Source organism: Siniperca chuatsi, linkage group LG4 (genome assembly GCF_020085105.1).
Source record: "Siniperca chuatsi isolate FFG_IHB_CAS linkage group LG4, ASM2008510v1, whole genome shotgun sequence".
NCBI classification, from domain to species: Eukaryota; Metazoa; Chordata; class Actinopteri; order Centrarchiformes; family Sinipercidae; genus Siniperca; species Siniperca chuatsi.
The window spans coordinates 19,267,647-19,284,671 of NC_058045.1; the positions used below are offsets into that span (position 1 = coordinate 19,267,647).

General features: G+C 40.7%; 1 protein-coding gene across 5 annotated transcripts in view; it reads left to right on the plus strand.

The window, feature by feature from the left end:
• Nucleotides 1-17,025, plus strand: part of btbd11b (BTB (POZ) domain containing 11b) — a 75,126-nt gene that overhangs the window by 42,626 nt on the left and 15,475 nt on the right. For all 5 annotated transcript variants that reach the window (XM_044191948.1, XM_044191950.1, XM_044191949.1 and 2 more), the window contains 2 exons: nucleotides 6,769-6,921; nucleotides 15,252-15,456. In XM_044191948.1, the coding sequence (XP_044047883.1) occupies nucleotides 6,769-6,921; nucleotides 15,252-15,456 (358 nt within the window). The remainder of the gene's footprint in view (nucleotides 1-6,768; nucleotides 6,922-15,251; nucleotides 15,457-17,025) is intronic.

Sequence of the window (17,025 nt, forward strand, 5' to 3'; positions counted from 1 at the left end):
GCCCTTAGCCTAGCTTCCACTACTCTTTCCCACAACTTCATTGTATGGCTCATCAGCTTTATTCCTCTGTAGTTGCCACAGCTCTGCACATCTCCCTTGTTTTTAAAAATTGGCACCAGTACACTTCTCCTCCATTCCTCGGGCATCCTCTCACTCTCCAAGATCTTGTTAAACAAACTAGTCAGAAACTCTACTGCCACCTCTCCTAGACACTTCCATACCTCCACAGGTATGTCATCAGGACCAACTGCCTTTCCATTCTTCATCCTCTTCAACGTCCTCCTCACTCTTCTACTCTTCGTTCCCGTTCATTTTCCTCATTCATCAACTCTTCAAAGTACTCCTTCCATCTTCCCATCACACTCCCGGCACCTGTCAATACATTTCCATCCTTATCTTTAATCACCCTAAACTGCTGCACACCCTTCCCATCTCTATGTCTTTGTCTGGCCAACCTGTACAAATCCACCTCTCCCTCTTTAGTGTCCAACCTAGCATACCAAGTCCTCATATGCTCTTTGTTTGGCCTTTGCCACCTCTACCTTCACCTTACGCTGCATCTCCCTGTACTCTTGTCTATTCTCTTCAGTCCTCTCAGCGTCCCACTTCTTCTTAGCTAACCTCTTTCTCTGTATACACTCCTGCACTTCCTCGTTCCACCACCAAGTCTCCTTGTCCACTTTCCTCTTTCCAGATGACACACCGAGTACCCTCCTACCTGTCTCCCTGATCACATTAGCTGTAGTGGTCCAGTCATCTGGGAGCACTTCCTGACCACCTGTCTCAGCTCCTCCCTGAAAACTACACGGCATTCTTCCTTTTTCAACTTCCACCACTTCGTCCTCTGCTCTGCCTTTGTCCTCTTCATCTTCCTCACCACCAGAGTCATTTTACACACTACCATCCTGTGTTGTCTGGCTACACTCTCCCCTACCACTACTTTACAGTCACTGGTCTCTTTCAGATTACAACGTCTACACAAGATGTAGTCCACCTGAGTGCTTCTACCTCCACTCTTATATGTCACCCTATGTTCCTGCCTCTTCTGGAAGAAAGTGTTCACTACAGCCATTTCCATCCTCTTTGCAAAGTCTACCACCATCTGTCCTTCTGCGTTCCTGTCCTGAAGACCAAACCTTCCCATCACATTCTCATCACCTCTGTTCCCTTCAACTACATGCCCATTGAAATCTGCACCAATCACCACCCTCTCACCTCTGGGGATGCTCTGCATCACTTCATCTAACTCACTCCAGAATTTCTCCTTCTCTTCTAACTCATATCCTACCTGTGGGGCATAACCACTCACAACATTGAACATCACCCCTTCAATTTCCAGCTTCAGACTCATCAACCTGTCTGATACTCTTTTCACCTCTAGAACATTCTTCACAAACTTCTCTTTCAGGATAACTCCTACTCCATTTCTCTTCCTATCTGACCCATGGTAGAACAACTTGAACCCTGCTCCTAAGCTTCTAGCCTTGCTACCTTTCCACCTGGTCTCCTGGACACACAGTATGTCCACCTTCCTTCTCTGCATCATGTCAATCAACTCTCTGGCCTTCCCTGTCATAGTCCCGACATTCAAAGTCCCTACTGTCAGTCCTACATTCTTAGCTTTCCTCTTCTCACTGCCTACGAACACACCTTCCTCCTGTCCTTCTTCGTCTTTGACCAACAGTAGTCCAATTTCCACAGGTACCCTGTAGGTCAACAGCACCGGTGGCGGTCATTGTTAACCCGGGCCCCGACCGATCCGGTATGGAAGTCATTTTCACGATTCGCATTTTTAATTTGGCATGTGTTTTACGTCGGATGCCCTTCCTGACACAACCCTCTGCATTTATCCAGACTTGGGACTGGCACAAGAAGACACTGGCTTGTGCCCCCTTGTGGTTGCATTTAATGCTATAATATATAATAGTATAACAGTCACAGTGGACATTTGTCTGAATTGAGAACTTTTACTTTAACACTTTAAGTACATCCTGATTATACTTACAGTGGTGTGAAAAAGTGTTTGCCCCCTTCCTGATCTCTAATTTTGTTGCATGTTTGTTACACTTAAATGTTTTAGATCATCAAACAAATTTAAATATTAGTCAAAGATAACACAAGTAAACACAAAATGCAGTTTTTAAATGAAGGTTGTTATTATTAAGGGAAAACAAAATCCAAACCTACATGGCCCTGTGTGAAATAGTGACCCCTAAACCTAATAACTGGTTGGGCCACCCTTAGCAGCAACAACTGCAATCAAACGTTTGCGATAACTTCCAATGAGTCTTTTATAGCACTGCAAAAAAATAAGAAATCAGGATTGGGGCAAACACTTTTTCAAACCACTGTATATACTTTTACTTAAGTACCATTTTCAGTGCAGGACTTTTACTTGTACTTGAGTATTTTTACAGTGTGGTAGTAGTACTTTTACTTAAGTAAAGCATCTGAATACTTCCTTCACCACTGGCAGAGCTGCAGTGCATTTAGGGAAGTGCACTTCTCTATATGTCCAAAATAGATTTAAGTGCAGGGTAGGAGCCACATCGAGGTCAGCATCCCTGCCCCACTGCTCTAGTCAACCCTGAGACAAGTCAGAGTGGATCCAAACTACAGTAGTCTGCCCTCTGACAGACAGACCCAGAGTGAAAATGAAGAATTTTGTAATGTTTGTTTATCCATATAGGCTACAGCATTAGTGTCACCGTAGTATGTAAGCATTTATGCATAACTCATAAGTTTTAAGAGTTTTTTATGCATGGAAAAACATAAAGCAAAAACATGTTCCACTCACTGCCATAAATTAGATCAAAGCAATAGTTCGACATTTTGGGAAGTACGCTTATTCCCGTCCTTGCCTGAAAGTTAGATGAAAAGTTTGATACCACTCTCATGTCTGTACTGTAAATATGTAAATATGCTACTGCTAGCAGCTGGTTAGTTTAGCTTAACACAAAGACTTGAAACAGGGGGAAACAACCAGCAAAAAGTGTAAAAATCACAATTCTCCGGCAATTCATGGTGCCAACAAAGCTCAAGGAAGTCACTGCACCCGACCAAGAAATAGTTTGGCACATAAGCTCTCGTAAAACATAAACTTATCAATTTCACTGTGCATTCAAACAGAATGCAAGGCAAATTTTAGGCGTATTTGCATACAAAATCAATGGAGACGCTCCATGAATGAATCTGCTTCATGAACATACAGACAATAAGAAAAGGGAGAGAGACTGGAGGGAAATAACAGAAAGAAAAGTGTGTTCTGAGATCACTTAGAGGCTGAGCTGAACACAGACACACAGGCACACTCACAGACACACGATCTGTGCATCCGTTGCTAGCTAGCTTACAGCTAACGCGTCTATACAGTTGGTACATTGGCTGTTTGGGGCGAATCAATGTGGACTGCACAAAATGGTCCAGCAGTCAAATTTGCATGAATGACACAAGGTGAAACTGTGCCTCACTCTGTCTGAACACACCTCTACTACACTTCGGTTTTTGTACAGATTAAACAAACGAGATATAATTTATTTGTGAGCTTTCAAGGTGCTGGTCGGCAGATTTTTGTACTTTTGGACTTTTGGAGCCTGGCTAGCTGTTTCCCCCTGTTTCCAGCCTTTAAGCTAAGCTAAACTAACTGGCTGCTAGCTGTAGGTTTATATTTACTGTACAGACACGAAAGTCGTGTAAGCATTCTTCCCAAAACTATTCCTTTAAATATCTAGCCAAAATACTTAATGTAATAACCTAAATGCATTGTGACAGATTTAAAAGTTGAAGCGTATCAACAAAAAACAAAGATGGAAGACTGGCTAGAGTTTTGTTAAGTGACTGTTTGTCTGGCAGTGAATGTGGAATGTGTTTGACCATGCACTGGATCTCGTCTGTGCGACTGCGTATCACAGAATATGACTAAGGTGCATGCAGTGACATCTTAATGGGAACTCTTGCACTCATTACTTCTTCTCCAGTGACGGTGTCGTGCCTGGAGCATCTTTCAGCCTACTCTTCTCTCCTCAGCAACACTGAATTGTGTGTGCTGTATGGCAAACAGAGCTGGTCCACTTAAAAGAATGGCAGGTGCCCAATATCATCTCTTGTCACTATACATCCTGAAACAATAACCAACTGTTCTGTCATTATGATTATGACCAGTAAACAACTTAAAACATCTTGTGCAGTTATACTGTAGTTTGAGAACATTACATTTCCAGGGAGATTTCTGGTGCAGTGACAATCAGGAGGAAGATAGTGACAAGAGTTCTCATCACGCAAGCACACACACACAGAGGGAGAGCAGCTACAGTCGGTGGCATGTAAGAGCTCCATCATTTCCTCCCTTAGGGTAGACAGTGCCTTGCATTAGGATGAGGAGAGCCAGTGAGTCACCTTGCCTCAGTCCATCCTGAGATCATTCAGCACTTCACTGTCAGCTGGTCCTGTTAGTCCCCTGAACTAAGGTTAAAGAGCCGGACAGTTAAAGCTCAAGTGTAACAGTAAGGTGTTTTTATAAATGTTTTACAGAGCAGACATTATTTTCAGAGCAAGTATTGGGTCCTAGGTCTACTCATGCAGCCTTACAATAAGTACTGACAGCCCTGTATGACTGCGACTGTGGCTGGAGCAACCTCCTACACAAAATCAAATCAAGTGAATTAGACAAATAAATAGATAAAACATACAGATGTTGATGACAGGGACAGGGTTTAAGTGAGAGAGACACCTGTAGCCACTTGTGAAAATTATGCCATCTGCAGTGCAATATTCAGTCGAATCACACCTAGGGGCCTTTAGTCTGTGCACATCAAAAGAGGTGGGTCTTGAATCCTGTGGTCATGCTCCGAGTGGGCTATTTACTTTGGTATGTAATTGTTTGAGAAGGAAGTCGGAGTGAGGAAGGTGCCAGGGTAGCCCTCCTGCTGCTTTAAATTGTTTAAGATGGATTTCCTGGAGTTTGCACAACTGCTTGCCAAAGAGGGCACACTGTGAGCAATAAAAGCAATAAAGGAGGCGTTTCAGAGTAATCCCTGCAGACAAGTTCCTGCAGAAACAAAAAGAAAGTTTATTTTCTTCATAATTGATCGTGCTGGCTTGCCTGGAGATTTGGCTGAAAACTGCAGCTGTTTAGGACACCTGACACTGGCGCAGCAGATGGTGAAGTCTCCTGCTCTTTGTTCCAGAGTCGTGCAGGTTGTCAGTAGCTTTGTGGCCTGACCTGAACAAAGATGTAGATGAGATGGTGCCACGGCCGCTGCTCCGTAGGTTTATGAGCTAAATAACTGTGACTTATTGCCAGATGTTTTTACCACACAGTTTTTATTACTTGTATAATGCATGGTGAATACACAAAAGTGGAGTATCATCAGAGGCATGCCTTTTAAAATTAGCACATAAACAAGATTTAGTTGCTGTATACTCAGGGGAAATATTACACACATTTTCTTTGAACCCTTCCCTTGACTAAGAGAAAAATTGCAACACCCTTCCTCCCACAGTATCTCAAAGTAATATAACACTATTGTTGTATTGGTACAATTATAAGTACTCCAATTTTAACCTCCACCGATTTCACACATCAAAGTCTGTTTACAGCTGTTGGGGAGTATTACTGCATATGTGAAAAAAGCTTTAGTTTGGGCTGATAACTACATGTTTGAAAACAAAAAAAAATCTGTAGAAAGAAGTGAGCTTACCAGACCTCTGTAGTTCGCTCCTCTGCTTGAGGCTAGCGGCTCGAGGCTACATTAGAACTGTTCAAGTTGCATTGTGGGTAATGTAGTTGCCAGGTTTTAACACCAAAGAAAAATGTGTGGAATAAAAAAAGATATATCTGCTGCATCAGCTTTGATCTTCTTTTTTTTTTTTTACTGTCCATTATGAGTGAGACTATGCTTAATTGGTGGAGTACTCTTTTAATATGTTGATGGAATAATCATTTTCACATAGCCACTAGATCACACAATAGAAGTGGAATTAGCTATTGCCAGAATGATGGCAAACATGCATCCTGTTTGCCGTTTTACTTTTTTTTTTAACCAAGAGCTATCACTGTCACTTTATATGACACATTTTACCTAACTCTCCCAAAAAAAGACAACCCTCCCAATAACCCTCCCTCTTTTCTGAACCCCCCTCCTCTAATAATTTTCATACAGTCCCTTGCATGTTTTGAACTACTGTCTCAATGGGGAACAGTGAAATTAATCACTCTATAAGCAACTGTATGCTCCCACAAAATGAATGAAGAATGTCACCTTCGCTGAAGGCAGCACGTGCATTAAATTAGCAACATATTATGAGAAAGGAGCCATTAAAGCCAAAGCTTTCAGCCATTTCATAAGTTGACACCCTGCAAACGGTAAGAAGGGTGCAGCACAAAGCTGCAGAGGAATAAGAAACTGTCAGCAAAGCTAAATGGAGAGCAGTCTGCCTCGTCACCAGGTCAGAGCGAGGAAGACTAACTAACACACAGAGGTGTGACTAATGAAAATGCATTTGAAATATTACACATTATTACCTTTGGGAGAAGTCTATGACAGGTGCAACTAGGAGGCATAATTACTACCTTAAATGGCCTCCATTGTTGTCTCATTCAGTTTCTCACTCTTCACACAAATACTTACACCTTAATATGACAAATATATAAAGGGAAATAATAAGAAGTGAAGTTTTATGGAGGCTTTTTTATTTCCCTTTTGTCCTATAAAGAGAAATCACTTTTCAGTAGTCATTGATATAATGCCCCCCCCCCCTCTCTTTCAGGTGTGCTCAGCCTACCTGAGGGTCTGACTCTTCACAGGGACCAGCAGCAGCGAGTGGGGAAGAGCGGAGAGGGAAACGCCTACAGTCAGCCTGAGTTGCGTTCCGTTGAACAGTGTTTACTGGCTACAAGAGTGGGCAGCATCTCGGAACTCAGTGAGTCGTATGTGTGTGTGTGTGTGTGTGTGTGTGTGTGTGTGGGTGTGACAGGAAAAGTCTGGGTGTAGAAGTGAAGGACCATTGTTGACCCATCCTTCAATACTAATCTGTAGTCAATGTGCCCTTGAGCAAGGCAATTAACCGTCCATCACCAACAGGTGATGATGATTTAAACAATATTGTGGTTCCAACTTTGTGGCAGTTTTTAGGAAGACCGTTTCCTGTTTCAACATGACAGTGCCCCTGTGCACATACAGAGGGCCAAGGAAAAATGGTTTCCCAGGTTTGGTGTGGAAGAATTTGACTGGCCTGTGCAAAGCCCTGACCTCAAACTCATCCAACACCTTTGAGATGAATTGGAGTGGCAACTGCTAGTCAGGCCTTATCACCCAAAACCAGTACCCGACCTAGGCTTTTTTCACTTGTCATAGCAGGAAAAGCACAAGTGTTACTAATAACATTAACAATGGCTCTGTTCTATTCAAGTGTCCCAGTAAGCCATTGCAGTGTGACAGTGAGCCAGCATGCACAATACGAGGACCAAACTGAAACAGCAAAATGGAATTCAGCCATCATTACATCATTAATTTTATTATTCACACCTGTGCTTTTCCTACTGTGACAAGTCAAAATGTCTTCTGTAAAAACGGTCTATACTGCATATGCTCATGTGGCTGAATGGGAACAAAGCCCTGCAGCCAGGTTTGAGAATCTAATGGAAAGCTTTCCCAGAGGAGTGGAGGCTGTTATAGCAGCATATTAATGCACATGGTGTTGACCTGAAATGTTCAAAAGTCACATATTATAGTATTAGTATTATAGTATTATATTTGGGTCTTTCCATACTTTGTTTGAGTGTCCACATACTTTTGGCTACCTAGCGTATGTGACTGAGAGTGTGAGGCAGTACGCTGCTGAAAAAGAGCACTTAAGTTCAGGGAATCTACCCTTGAACAGTAAATTTCAAAAACTTTGTGTTTTTGATCAATTTGGCTGAAAGCTAGCTGTGGTTTTTAGTTTAAAATTGCTGGAACGTGTTATTTTGGGCTAATATTCAAGAGTTTTAAATTTGACCATTTTCATGCCAAAAGAATACTCCATGTTCAGTACTTGGAGTTTCCCCCAGAGTTTTTTTCTTGGACTGAAAATCGTTTGAAGCAGTATTTAAACCATCTGATACAAAAGCTGAAATTATTTTTGGTGATTTAGCAGCTCTCTCAGCCTGAGAGAGTGCTTTTTAGCCATGTTAGCGGCATGGTTTTAGGGATACCTATAGCGGCCTGTCGGTCCACCACTTTGGTCCAGACGAAAAATATCTTAACAACTATTGGATGGAAATGGTCCCCAGACAATTAATCCTAATGACTTTGGTGATCCTCTGAATTTTCCTCTGACCAGAAAGTCACTTTTCACTTATTCTGTCAAATATCTCATCCTTGTCTTGATCGATTGGCACAAAATTTTGGACGGACATTCATGGTTCCCAGATGATGACTCCTACTGCTTTGGTGAGCCCCTGACCTGTTCTCTGGCGCCACCATAAGGTTTTTATGTGAGATGCCTCAACAACTAAAAGATGTACAAATGGATTTTCATGAATTTTGGTGCGGATATTCATGGTGCCCAGAGGATAACTTCTAATGACGCAAGTCATACCCTAACCTTTTCTTTAGGGCCATCAGCAGATCAGAGTTTGTACTTTCACTTAAAATATCTCAACATCTACTAGATGGATTGGGACAACATTTTGACATTCTTGGTTTCCAGAGGATGGATCTTAATGACTTTGGTGATCCCCTGACTTTTAATCTAGCCCCATCATCTGGCCTAAATTTCCATTTGTCTAATATTTTGGTTTATAACCAAATACCTGCAATACTAATGATATTCTTGTCCGCCTCAACTGTACTTTGTGCTTAGTACTAAGGTGCTTAGTACATGCTTAGCTAGGATGGTTAACATGCTAACCATTTTAGCTAGTCTGTACCTAAGTACAGCCACACAGAGCCACTATCATGGTTGTAGACTCTTAATCTTGATAAGCCTTGAATGAATTTACAATTACAAGACATCTTAATTGCAGGTTTTATTAAAGGTGTGCAGCTCTGGTCAACTAGGAGTTTCCTTCAGATGTGAGTTGGATGACATTATTGGCTGATAGGATAATGTGATGTTTAATAAGGCACAAATATTGTTCCACGCTATCAGTAAATCATTGTATCATAATCCTGCTGTGCATGTATATGTGCCTTTTTAAATGAATATGAATTAGCGGGAGTTGCAATGTTAAAGAGAGCAATTCTAATGAACTACAGCCATTCATTAAAAAATTATTTTAGTTTATAAGTCTGACAAGTGCTCCAAAAGTTAATTGAATCTGTCCACTAACAATGTACTTACTCATTATTCAAAGAATAATCGGCATCTGAATGCTTTCTGAATACATTTATACAGTACAAAGTCATTTACAGTCAGAGTCGGTTTTATATAATAATAATAGTTTTCTGCATCATTTGAGGAATAACATTCTGATTATGTTTTACTCTCTTGTCCTCACTCACAAAAAAAGTTGTAATACACAACCAAAGTTGGACAAAGCAAAGTTCAGCACAAGGCCTTCATTAAAGATTCCACCTTGTTCTGTTTTGGGGGAAACTTTCTAACAAACTATCATAAGTCCTCAACAAATCTGCTCTGGCACGCTGTGCTGCAAACCACTGAGAACACAACTTCATGTTTTCCCATTTGATATAATCAGATATAATCACAGAAGCAAGATGCTAATTGGAAGTGATGAACAGTTTTGTTTCTTGGTTGCGTGCAACTCTGCAGCTCATTCCAGAAAACACTTCTGAGTGCGACATTGTCCTCTGACAGAAGAATAACAAATTCAGTCGCAAAGGCACAGACTATCTCCTAATGTGCATGGCAATATAAAAAATAAATCCTCAAGCCAAATAATGGGAAAAGGGTGTTAGGGTCTGTTTTTTGTTGTCATGGCATCAGTACCTCAAGACAACGCTGAAAAAATATTTTCTGTATATCTAGTGTAAACATTTATCATCGGAATAAACAGTGAGCCAATTCTCGTCACTGTTTTCTCAGGACTGGGGGGGTGGGTGCAGTGCTGAGGCAAATCGTCATGTTATATTGATGAGGTCATGCAAGGACTCATTCTGTTATGTTGACACTGCAAACACATTCTGAGACAACAGAGCGGCCAATGGATAATAGCAGAGCTTAGTCCAGTGGTAATGTTATCAGCTGTGGAGAGGAAGTCTGTAAGTAACTATAGGATTTGCAAACAGACACGCAGCTCAAGCTGAAAAAAATGAATTATTGAGAAAAGCAGAATAGCTGGCAATGATTGCAGGCTGTCACATTGTGTATTTGAAAGAGAGCAAGATGGGACACAGAAAAAGAATAAAAGATGGGGAGGTTAGAGAGAAAGACAGATGAGAGTTTGATTCATTTAAATACATTTCATGAAATAAAACAACATTGGCTGCTCTAGTGCTGCAGATTCTGCATCCTATGCAGGGACCGTTTTTTTGCACTGGCATTTAGACTCAATTTTAGAGGTTTGCCACTGATTTACCTCTTTGTATTTTCTCATTTTCTCTTCCGCCAAAATGCCAAATTAGCATTTTTGAAATGACAGTCACTCAAATACTGCAATTATTAAGACTGTTGGTGTGTCATCATCACTCAGTCATGCCAGACAAAAACCTGCTTCAAATATGTTCCACACAGTGTTGTTTGTGTAAATCTGTATGTTACTGAATTCTGCTGAATCTATTCTTAGAGGCGCCGATGGGTCGAGCTTACAAAATACATGGAGGCTTTCTCCATATATATATATATATATATATATATATATATATATATATATATATATATATATATATATATATATATATATATATATATATGTATGTATATGTGTGTGTAAATCTATACAGCTGGAAAATATCACAACCACAAAGTGAAACAAGGTCAAATGTCTGTTGGCCTCAAACCACACAACCACCAGCAGCATCATGTACTGAACCTCCCTCTCTATTAAGGCCTTTTCAGTCCAAACGCTAATAATCCTATCTATCCCTATGAGCCTATCCACAACGAGTCCAAAACTTTCGTATTTCTCGTATCTCTATTTGTTTTTTTCCGTAGCTGTTTCAATGTCAGCGAATTTCAGATGCCGACAAAAACGAGCCAACCAATGAAATCATAACTTTTGTAAGGCATATTTTTGTGGTGCATGTTTTCATTCTAGAATTCCATAAACAATATGGAGGTCAGATTCAATAAATCCTAAGTGTTTCAAGGTTGTCAAATCTCAAATCCCACAGGATTTTTAGATCCATATCCTTAGAGGTCAGCCTAAAACTCTTCATTTTATCTCAATTTTTGCTGCAAGATATTAATCTGGAAATCATCCACTGTGAATCTACTGAGCATGGCAGCCTGACCACCAACCAGCAAACTGTGGGAGTTGTTTAGATGATGCTAACAAATATCGCTCTGCATAGAAAACAAAAACATTGACAGCATCCCTCAACCAAGCAGATACCTAACGATCCTTGCTAGACCACAGGGAGCAAACTAATGGACACATGCAGCTGGATTTTAAACTTGACTTCTTCGTCACATTCATTATGGCCTTTTAAATTGTTCGCAAATTTTATTACCTGCAACTATATTTAGCACTAAAATAATAATGCTGGTATTAATAATTCATGTTTAGCCTTACATTCCCCGGTGAGTACTTTGTCATGCAATATAATATAATTATTGGTCTTGGAGCTCAAAACACATTTTACCACAGCAAGGAAAAGGCTTCTGGAGCTGGTCTTAGCAGTTCCAGAAATCGTGATCTTTCTTTCTCTTTTTGTCGGTTGCTTTTCATCTTTTGCTTTATTCTCGGGTTCAGTGTGAAATCAGGACTGTTTTCCTGTAAATGTTTCACCCGAGAACAGAAGATGCTGCTAATGGCCGTCAGTACTCTTAGTAATGCCTTTCAAAGATAATTTAGTTGTGGCAGCAGTAAGAGCATATAGATGGGTTTTGATATATATATATATATATATATATATATATATATATATATATATATATATATATATATATATATATATATATATATATATATATGCACTGAAGAGAGTGCATACTTTTAATACCACATAATGGCCATGTGTCTGATGATAGTAGCAGAATCTTAGGAAATGGAACAATTTAATGATTTTAGTGCTTCATGGTAAAATGTGCCATCTTAGTGTTTTGATCATGGGATCATGTCATTAAACCTTGAAGTTAAATGAAATCCACTGGGGTTAAAACATGAAATTTACCAGGTTACAAGGGTTTCACGTGACAAAGGCAATCAGTGAGGGGCAATACATCGAATAAAGTGTTTATGTGATTATTATTTTGCTTTGATTCAGCAATAGTAGCCTTTTGTTTAGCAGTATGCTGGTGAGAGAGTGAAGTATACCCACATGGAATTCACATAATAACGATGTACATTACATCTCCCATCCTCACTCCTCTGAGTACATACTTCCTCCTCTAATAAAGAGACCTCTGACAGCAAGAGAGTTGTCACATGATGTTACTTTTCTGATTCTTGAGCGAGGGGGGGTAACAGATGCAGTGTGCTTGTTCCTATCCCAAATTGTAATGTATGTCTTCGCAGTCCTTACAAAGTAAAGTATAGATGGGTAATGATGAGAAAAGAGCTTCTTAGCCAGAGTTCCACTTATGGCACGACATTAAAAGGAATAATCAACAATGTTTTATATTCAAAGAGCATGAGTCATTTTTGTTAAGCTGTTGCCTTTCTGCTTTCTTTCTCAGTGAGTCCTTTCACATTAACTACACTAGATTTAGATGGAACAGCTCCATAAAGATAGTGTTTGTGCCCTCCATGTAATCTGACATGTTTGGTAGTTGGTGGCTAAAAGTCTTTAAGCCACCAACTGTCAATTTGCTGTTTTCAAATTGATAAAACTCATAGCAGGAAGAATAGCTTAGCATCTTGTTGAGTCAGGATGGCCACTGGCGACCACTAAATGTAATCACGGCCACATAGCAGCAAATAATTGAAAAACAGAAACTGTGATGATGGCAGCAGCTAGGAACCATTCATCAATACCCAAAGGAAAGCTGGTTACTGTGTATTTATTTACTTATAAAGGCTCTAATATAATTGCTCCATCAGAAATGAGAGTTAATTTTTCTATTTCCAAAGGGTATACTTTCTCTCTCTCACCGTTAAACATTAAACAGCCTTCACACTCTCTGAAGTAATGAGCAGTTTGGTTGTTATGTCGGAGCTGCAGTGTCGGTTACTGACCTTAAAGGTGCCAACTCTCATAAAATCCCTTGTAAATCAAAGCAGTACCATTATACTCTGGAAACTGGCATATTTGTGTGATTATGTTCTTCTAAGGAGATTTTAAAGGTTTGAAAACAAAGAGCATCGCTCCACTGCTAAAAGGTAATCACTGAGATAAACGAGGAGCAGGATCTGCTGTGTGTGTCCTCCACCTCTCCTCTTCTTGTTAACATGAAGAATTAATTACCCAGGATGAGGTATTGATTAATGGCTTGAATCATATAATGAAAAGGCTATTGACGTTTTAGCTTATTAAACTGCTGTACTTCTGTCCGTCCCTCCTCTTTTTTGGCCAAAACAAAGAATACACATATATGGTCACCGAAAATAACGAGTTAATCCTTTTTCAGCAGTTATTTCTGTGTACACCTGCTGAAAGAGAGGCAGTAATCTCACTTCATGTGTTAAGCTGCTGCTCCTTCACTACTGTTGCACTCTTTCAGTGTTAGAAATAATCTTCCTCCTCAGCCCTGCCAGCTTCCCCTGCTAGCCTAGGAAATGTCACAGGCCAGCATAAATAAGACATGAGAACTGGCTGTCGCTGACCACCTCAGCTCCCCTTACCAAGCTTAAGAGGGCACTGTTACAAGCTTATCTGTATTCCTGTTGGTACATTTAAGAGAAAAGACGCAGGAGGAGTAACAGCGAGAAACTGCAGGGCCTTAACTTAAAGTTTGTACAAGAGGTAGTCATTCCTGTCATTGTATTTCCTGCTCATTGCATCAGTAGATGCTGTCCAGCACATTTCTCTGTCAGCACAGCTCCACTGTTCCCAAAGGACAGTTGAGAGAATGACTGTTTTATTGCATGAATGCTCTTCCCTCATTCAAACTTCCTTTTCACACTCGCCTCTCACATTGTCGGGGCTAAATGGAATCTTGGCAGGCACCAAATAGCACAATTTTGATGCTAAACAAACCCTTTTGTCCACAGGAATGGCTGTTTGTTCCCGCTCTGTATTGTATAGGCACACATACAGTATAGTTCATTTAGACCAGGGAACCAATTGAACATCATGCTCTATCCTTGAATAGTATCAAATTGACCTGAACAATATGACACAGAGTGGGGTTTTTTTTCAGTTTGACCCCGCTGTAGAATTTCATTACATTTTCTCATCGTGCAGTGGGTCTACACAGGAAGGATAAGCGACAGAAATCTGACAGCATTCAGTGAAATGGGATTTGAGTCTGTGCTGTAATAATACAGGGTTGTTTTTCAAGCAAGCATACTCACTCAATAACTAAGGTGCCACAGTCATAATGTTTTCTTGAAGTGGATGGTGAGCTTGACTATCTGGCTGGCTGTGAAAGAAACTTCCAATGCATCTCTTGATTTTTAACTGAATTTGCTGCACTAAAAGGCTATCTGTCTTGTCCCTTAAGTATATAAAAAAGGGGCTGAATATGCGTTCCCAAGAACTGTTTACTTTCTTTTAAACCTACCTAGAGAATATTCAAATTTTTATTAGCAGAGTCCTCTCAAGCTTTGATTTTTCAAGCCCAACTGGATGACCTTAAAGTACTGACAAATTATGCAGAGGAAATAGCTGGGAGTAGCTAATGTTTATCCATAAATATTCATTCCCCACACAGTGCAGACCTGAGCATGCTTTTTCTCCTGCTCTCCCCCAGTGAGCTGCACAAAAAGGACTGGGATGAACCCTGTCTTTTTCCTGATTGTGATGCATGGAAACTCTCAGTTTCCCCTGACAGAGTGAACTCTGGAAGGAATCAGGATGAATCCCTGATGTCTTTTTAAAGGCCGTGTGCTCAAAATACTCCTGTCTTTTCACCCCCGTGCCTGCATATGAAGTACTTTCTCACTACTCATGTTCCTTTTCTGTTTCCCCATATGATGTGTGTGTGTGTGTGTGTGTGTGTGTGTGTGTGTGTGTGTGTGTGTGTGTGTGTGTGTGTGTGTGTAGGTGACCTGGTGTCCCGGGCCATGCACCACCTACAGCCGCTGTATATGAAGAACCACAACAATGGGACGCCAATCCACCAGAAGAGCAGTGTGATTCACTGGGCGCCCGAGGCGATCTACACGCTATGTTACTTCATGCACTGCCCTCAGATAGAGTGGGAGAACCCCAATGTTGAGCCCTCCAAGGTTACCTTACAAACAGAGAGGTGAGAAGCAAACATGTAGATGTCTTAAAATACCTCAACACTGAACCTAAACAACGCAGACCAGTGAAAGACAAACTAGAGATTGACATAAGTTGTCCATGTCTTCTTATTGTCAACCAATCCCATGAAAAGACCAAAACCAACAATGAATTGATCTTACTCACAAGTATTTCTCTATGCCATAGACCTCCATTGCTGTCCAAAAACTATTAAAAACACATCAATGAGCCACCCCGTTGCACTGGGTGACATGTTCCTTCATTGCGATGAACCTGGGCACTGTATTATTTTGAGTCAATCCCACATACACCGTGGATGTCTGCTTACTAGTGTGCTAAATGTGTATCCACCCATGGCTGAAAATAGTCCCCAACAAATGTACTACTTACTGTTGTTTGGGTTATGTTTTCTAAAACCCACAGTGCCCAGCTGTTTTAGGAAATTATACAGAGCCTTTTTTTTAAATGAAACTAGGTATTTGTGACCCTTTTTTAAAAATATTTACTACTTTAGTAGGAACAGATGAGCTTGGGGCTGAGAGCTATAGACAGGATAAGGAAGTGGAAATCTGTTGAGAGTAGGGGTTTCACAGAATACTCAACTTGTTGATACTGCATTGTTGTAGACTAATCGTTCATCTGTGGTTTTAGCACGGTGCAGTATTCAAGCAGTGGCAATATATCTACAGCAGCTGGGAGTGCTGTGGGTAGTTGTTGTTAACAAGTCATAGTTTTCGTGCTTGCTTGACTTTAACACTGTGCAGTGTGGGGCGCTAAGCAGCAGCGACATGCAGCAAGAGCAGGAGGCAGAAAGAAACATGGCTGTGCACCCCAGTGCTCGACTACAAACAGTGTGGTAATACTTTATCAGAGCAGATAAACCCATCAGCTGCAATATATGTAAGACGTGCTGTGAAGCACCACAACAGTACCAGCACTGTGCATAACCATATAAGCTACACGCGCTTATGGCTGGTGCTAGCAGCGGCAACGTTAGCAAGGAGAAGCGCAACAGCTCATTCTGCTGTGTCAATGTGTCAGTCACTATTAATAATGTTTATTGCAGTAAGCCAGTACATTCGGAAACTTTATGCAACCTCTGGACATTTGTGTTTATTGGCGAGATTGCTACAGTAGTTTCACAAGTTATATCCAAAGTTGATCTTGTATTTCAAACTGTTTGAGCATGTAATCATTGTGCATCATAGTAGCCTATTCAGAACTTTCCAGATGGCCTTCTGACAACCAAAGGTGGACATAACTTTGGTTGTTGTTGTACACTTTTTAGCATCTTTCAGCTCATTGTTTTGATTTTTCGGCCTGCAACCTTACTGTTTTGGTTCATTCTCACTGCTCTCATCAGCGTTATTTTCAGATGAAGCAGATGGCCGTTTTCAACAAAAATGCTCCAGAAACCCACTGAACACTACCTTCCTAGCACTGAACAGACAGACAAAGTTAGTGTCTAGCTGTTGGTGGAGACCAAAAACAGAACTAAAAGCAGAGTGAATATTGGACTTACATTCATCAGGTGACAGGTGGACACATATACAACTCCAAATGAATGCTA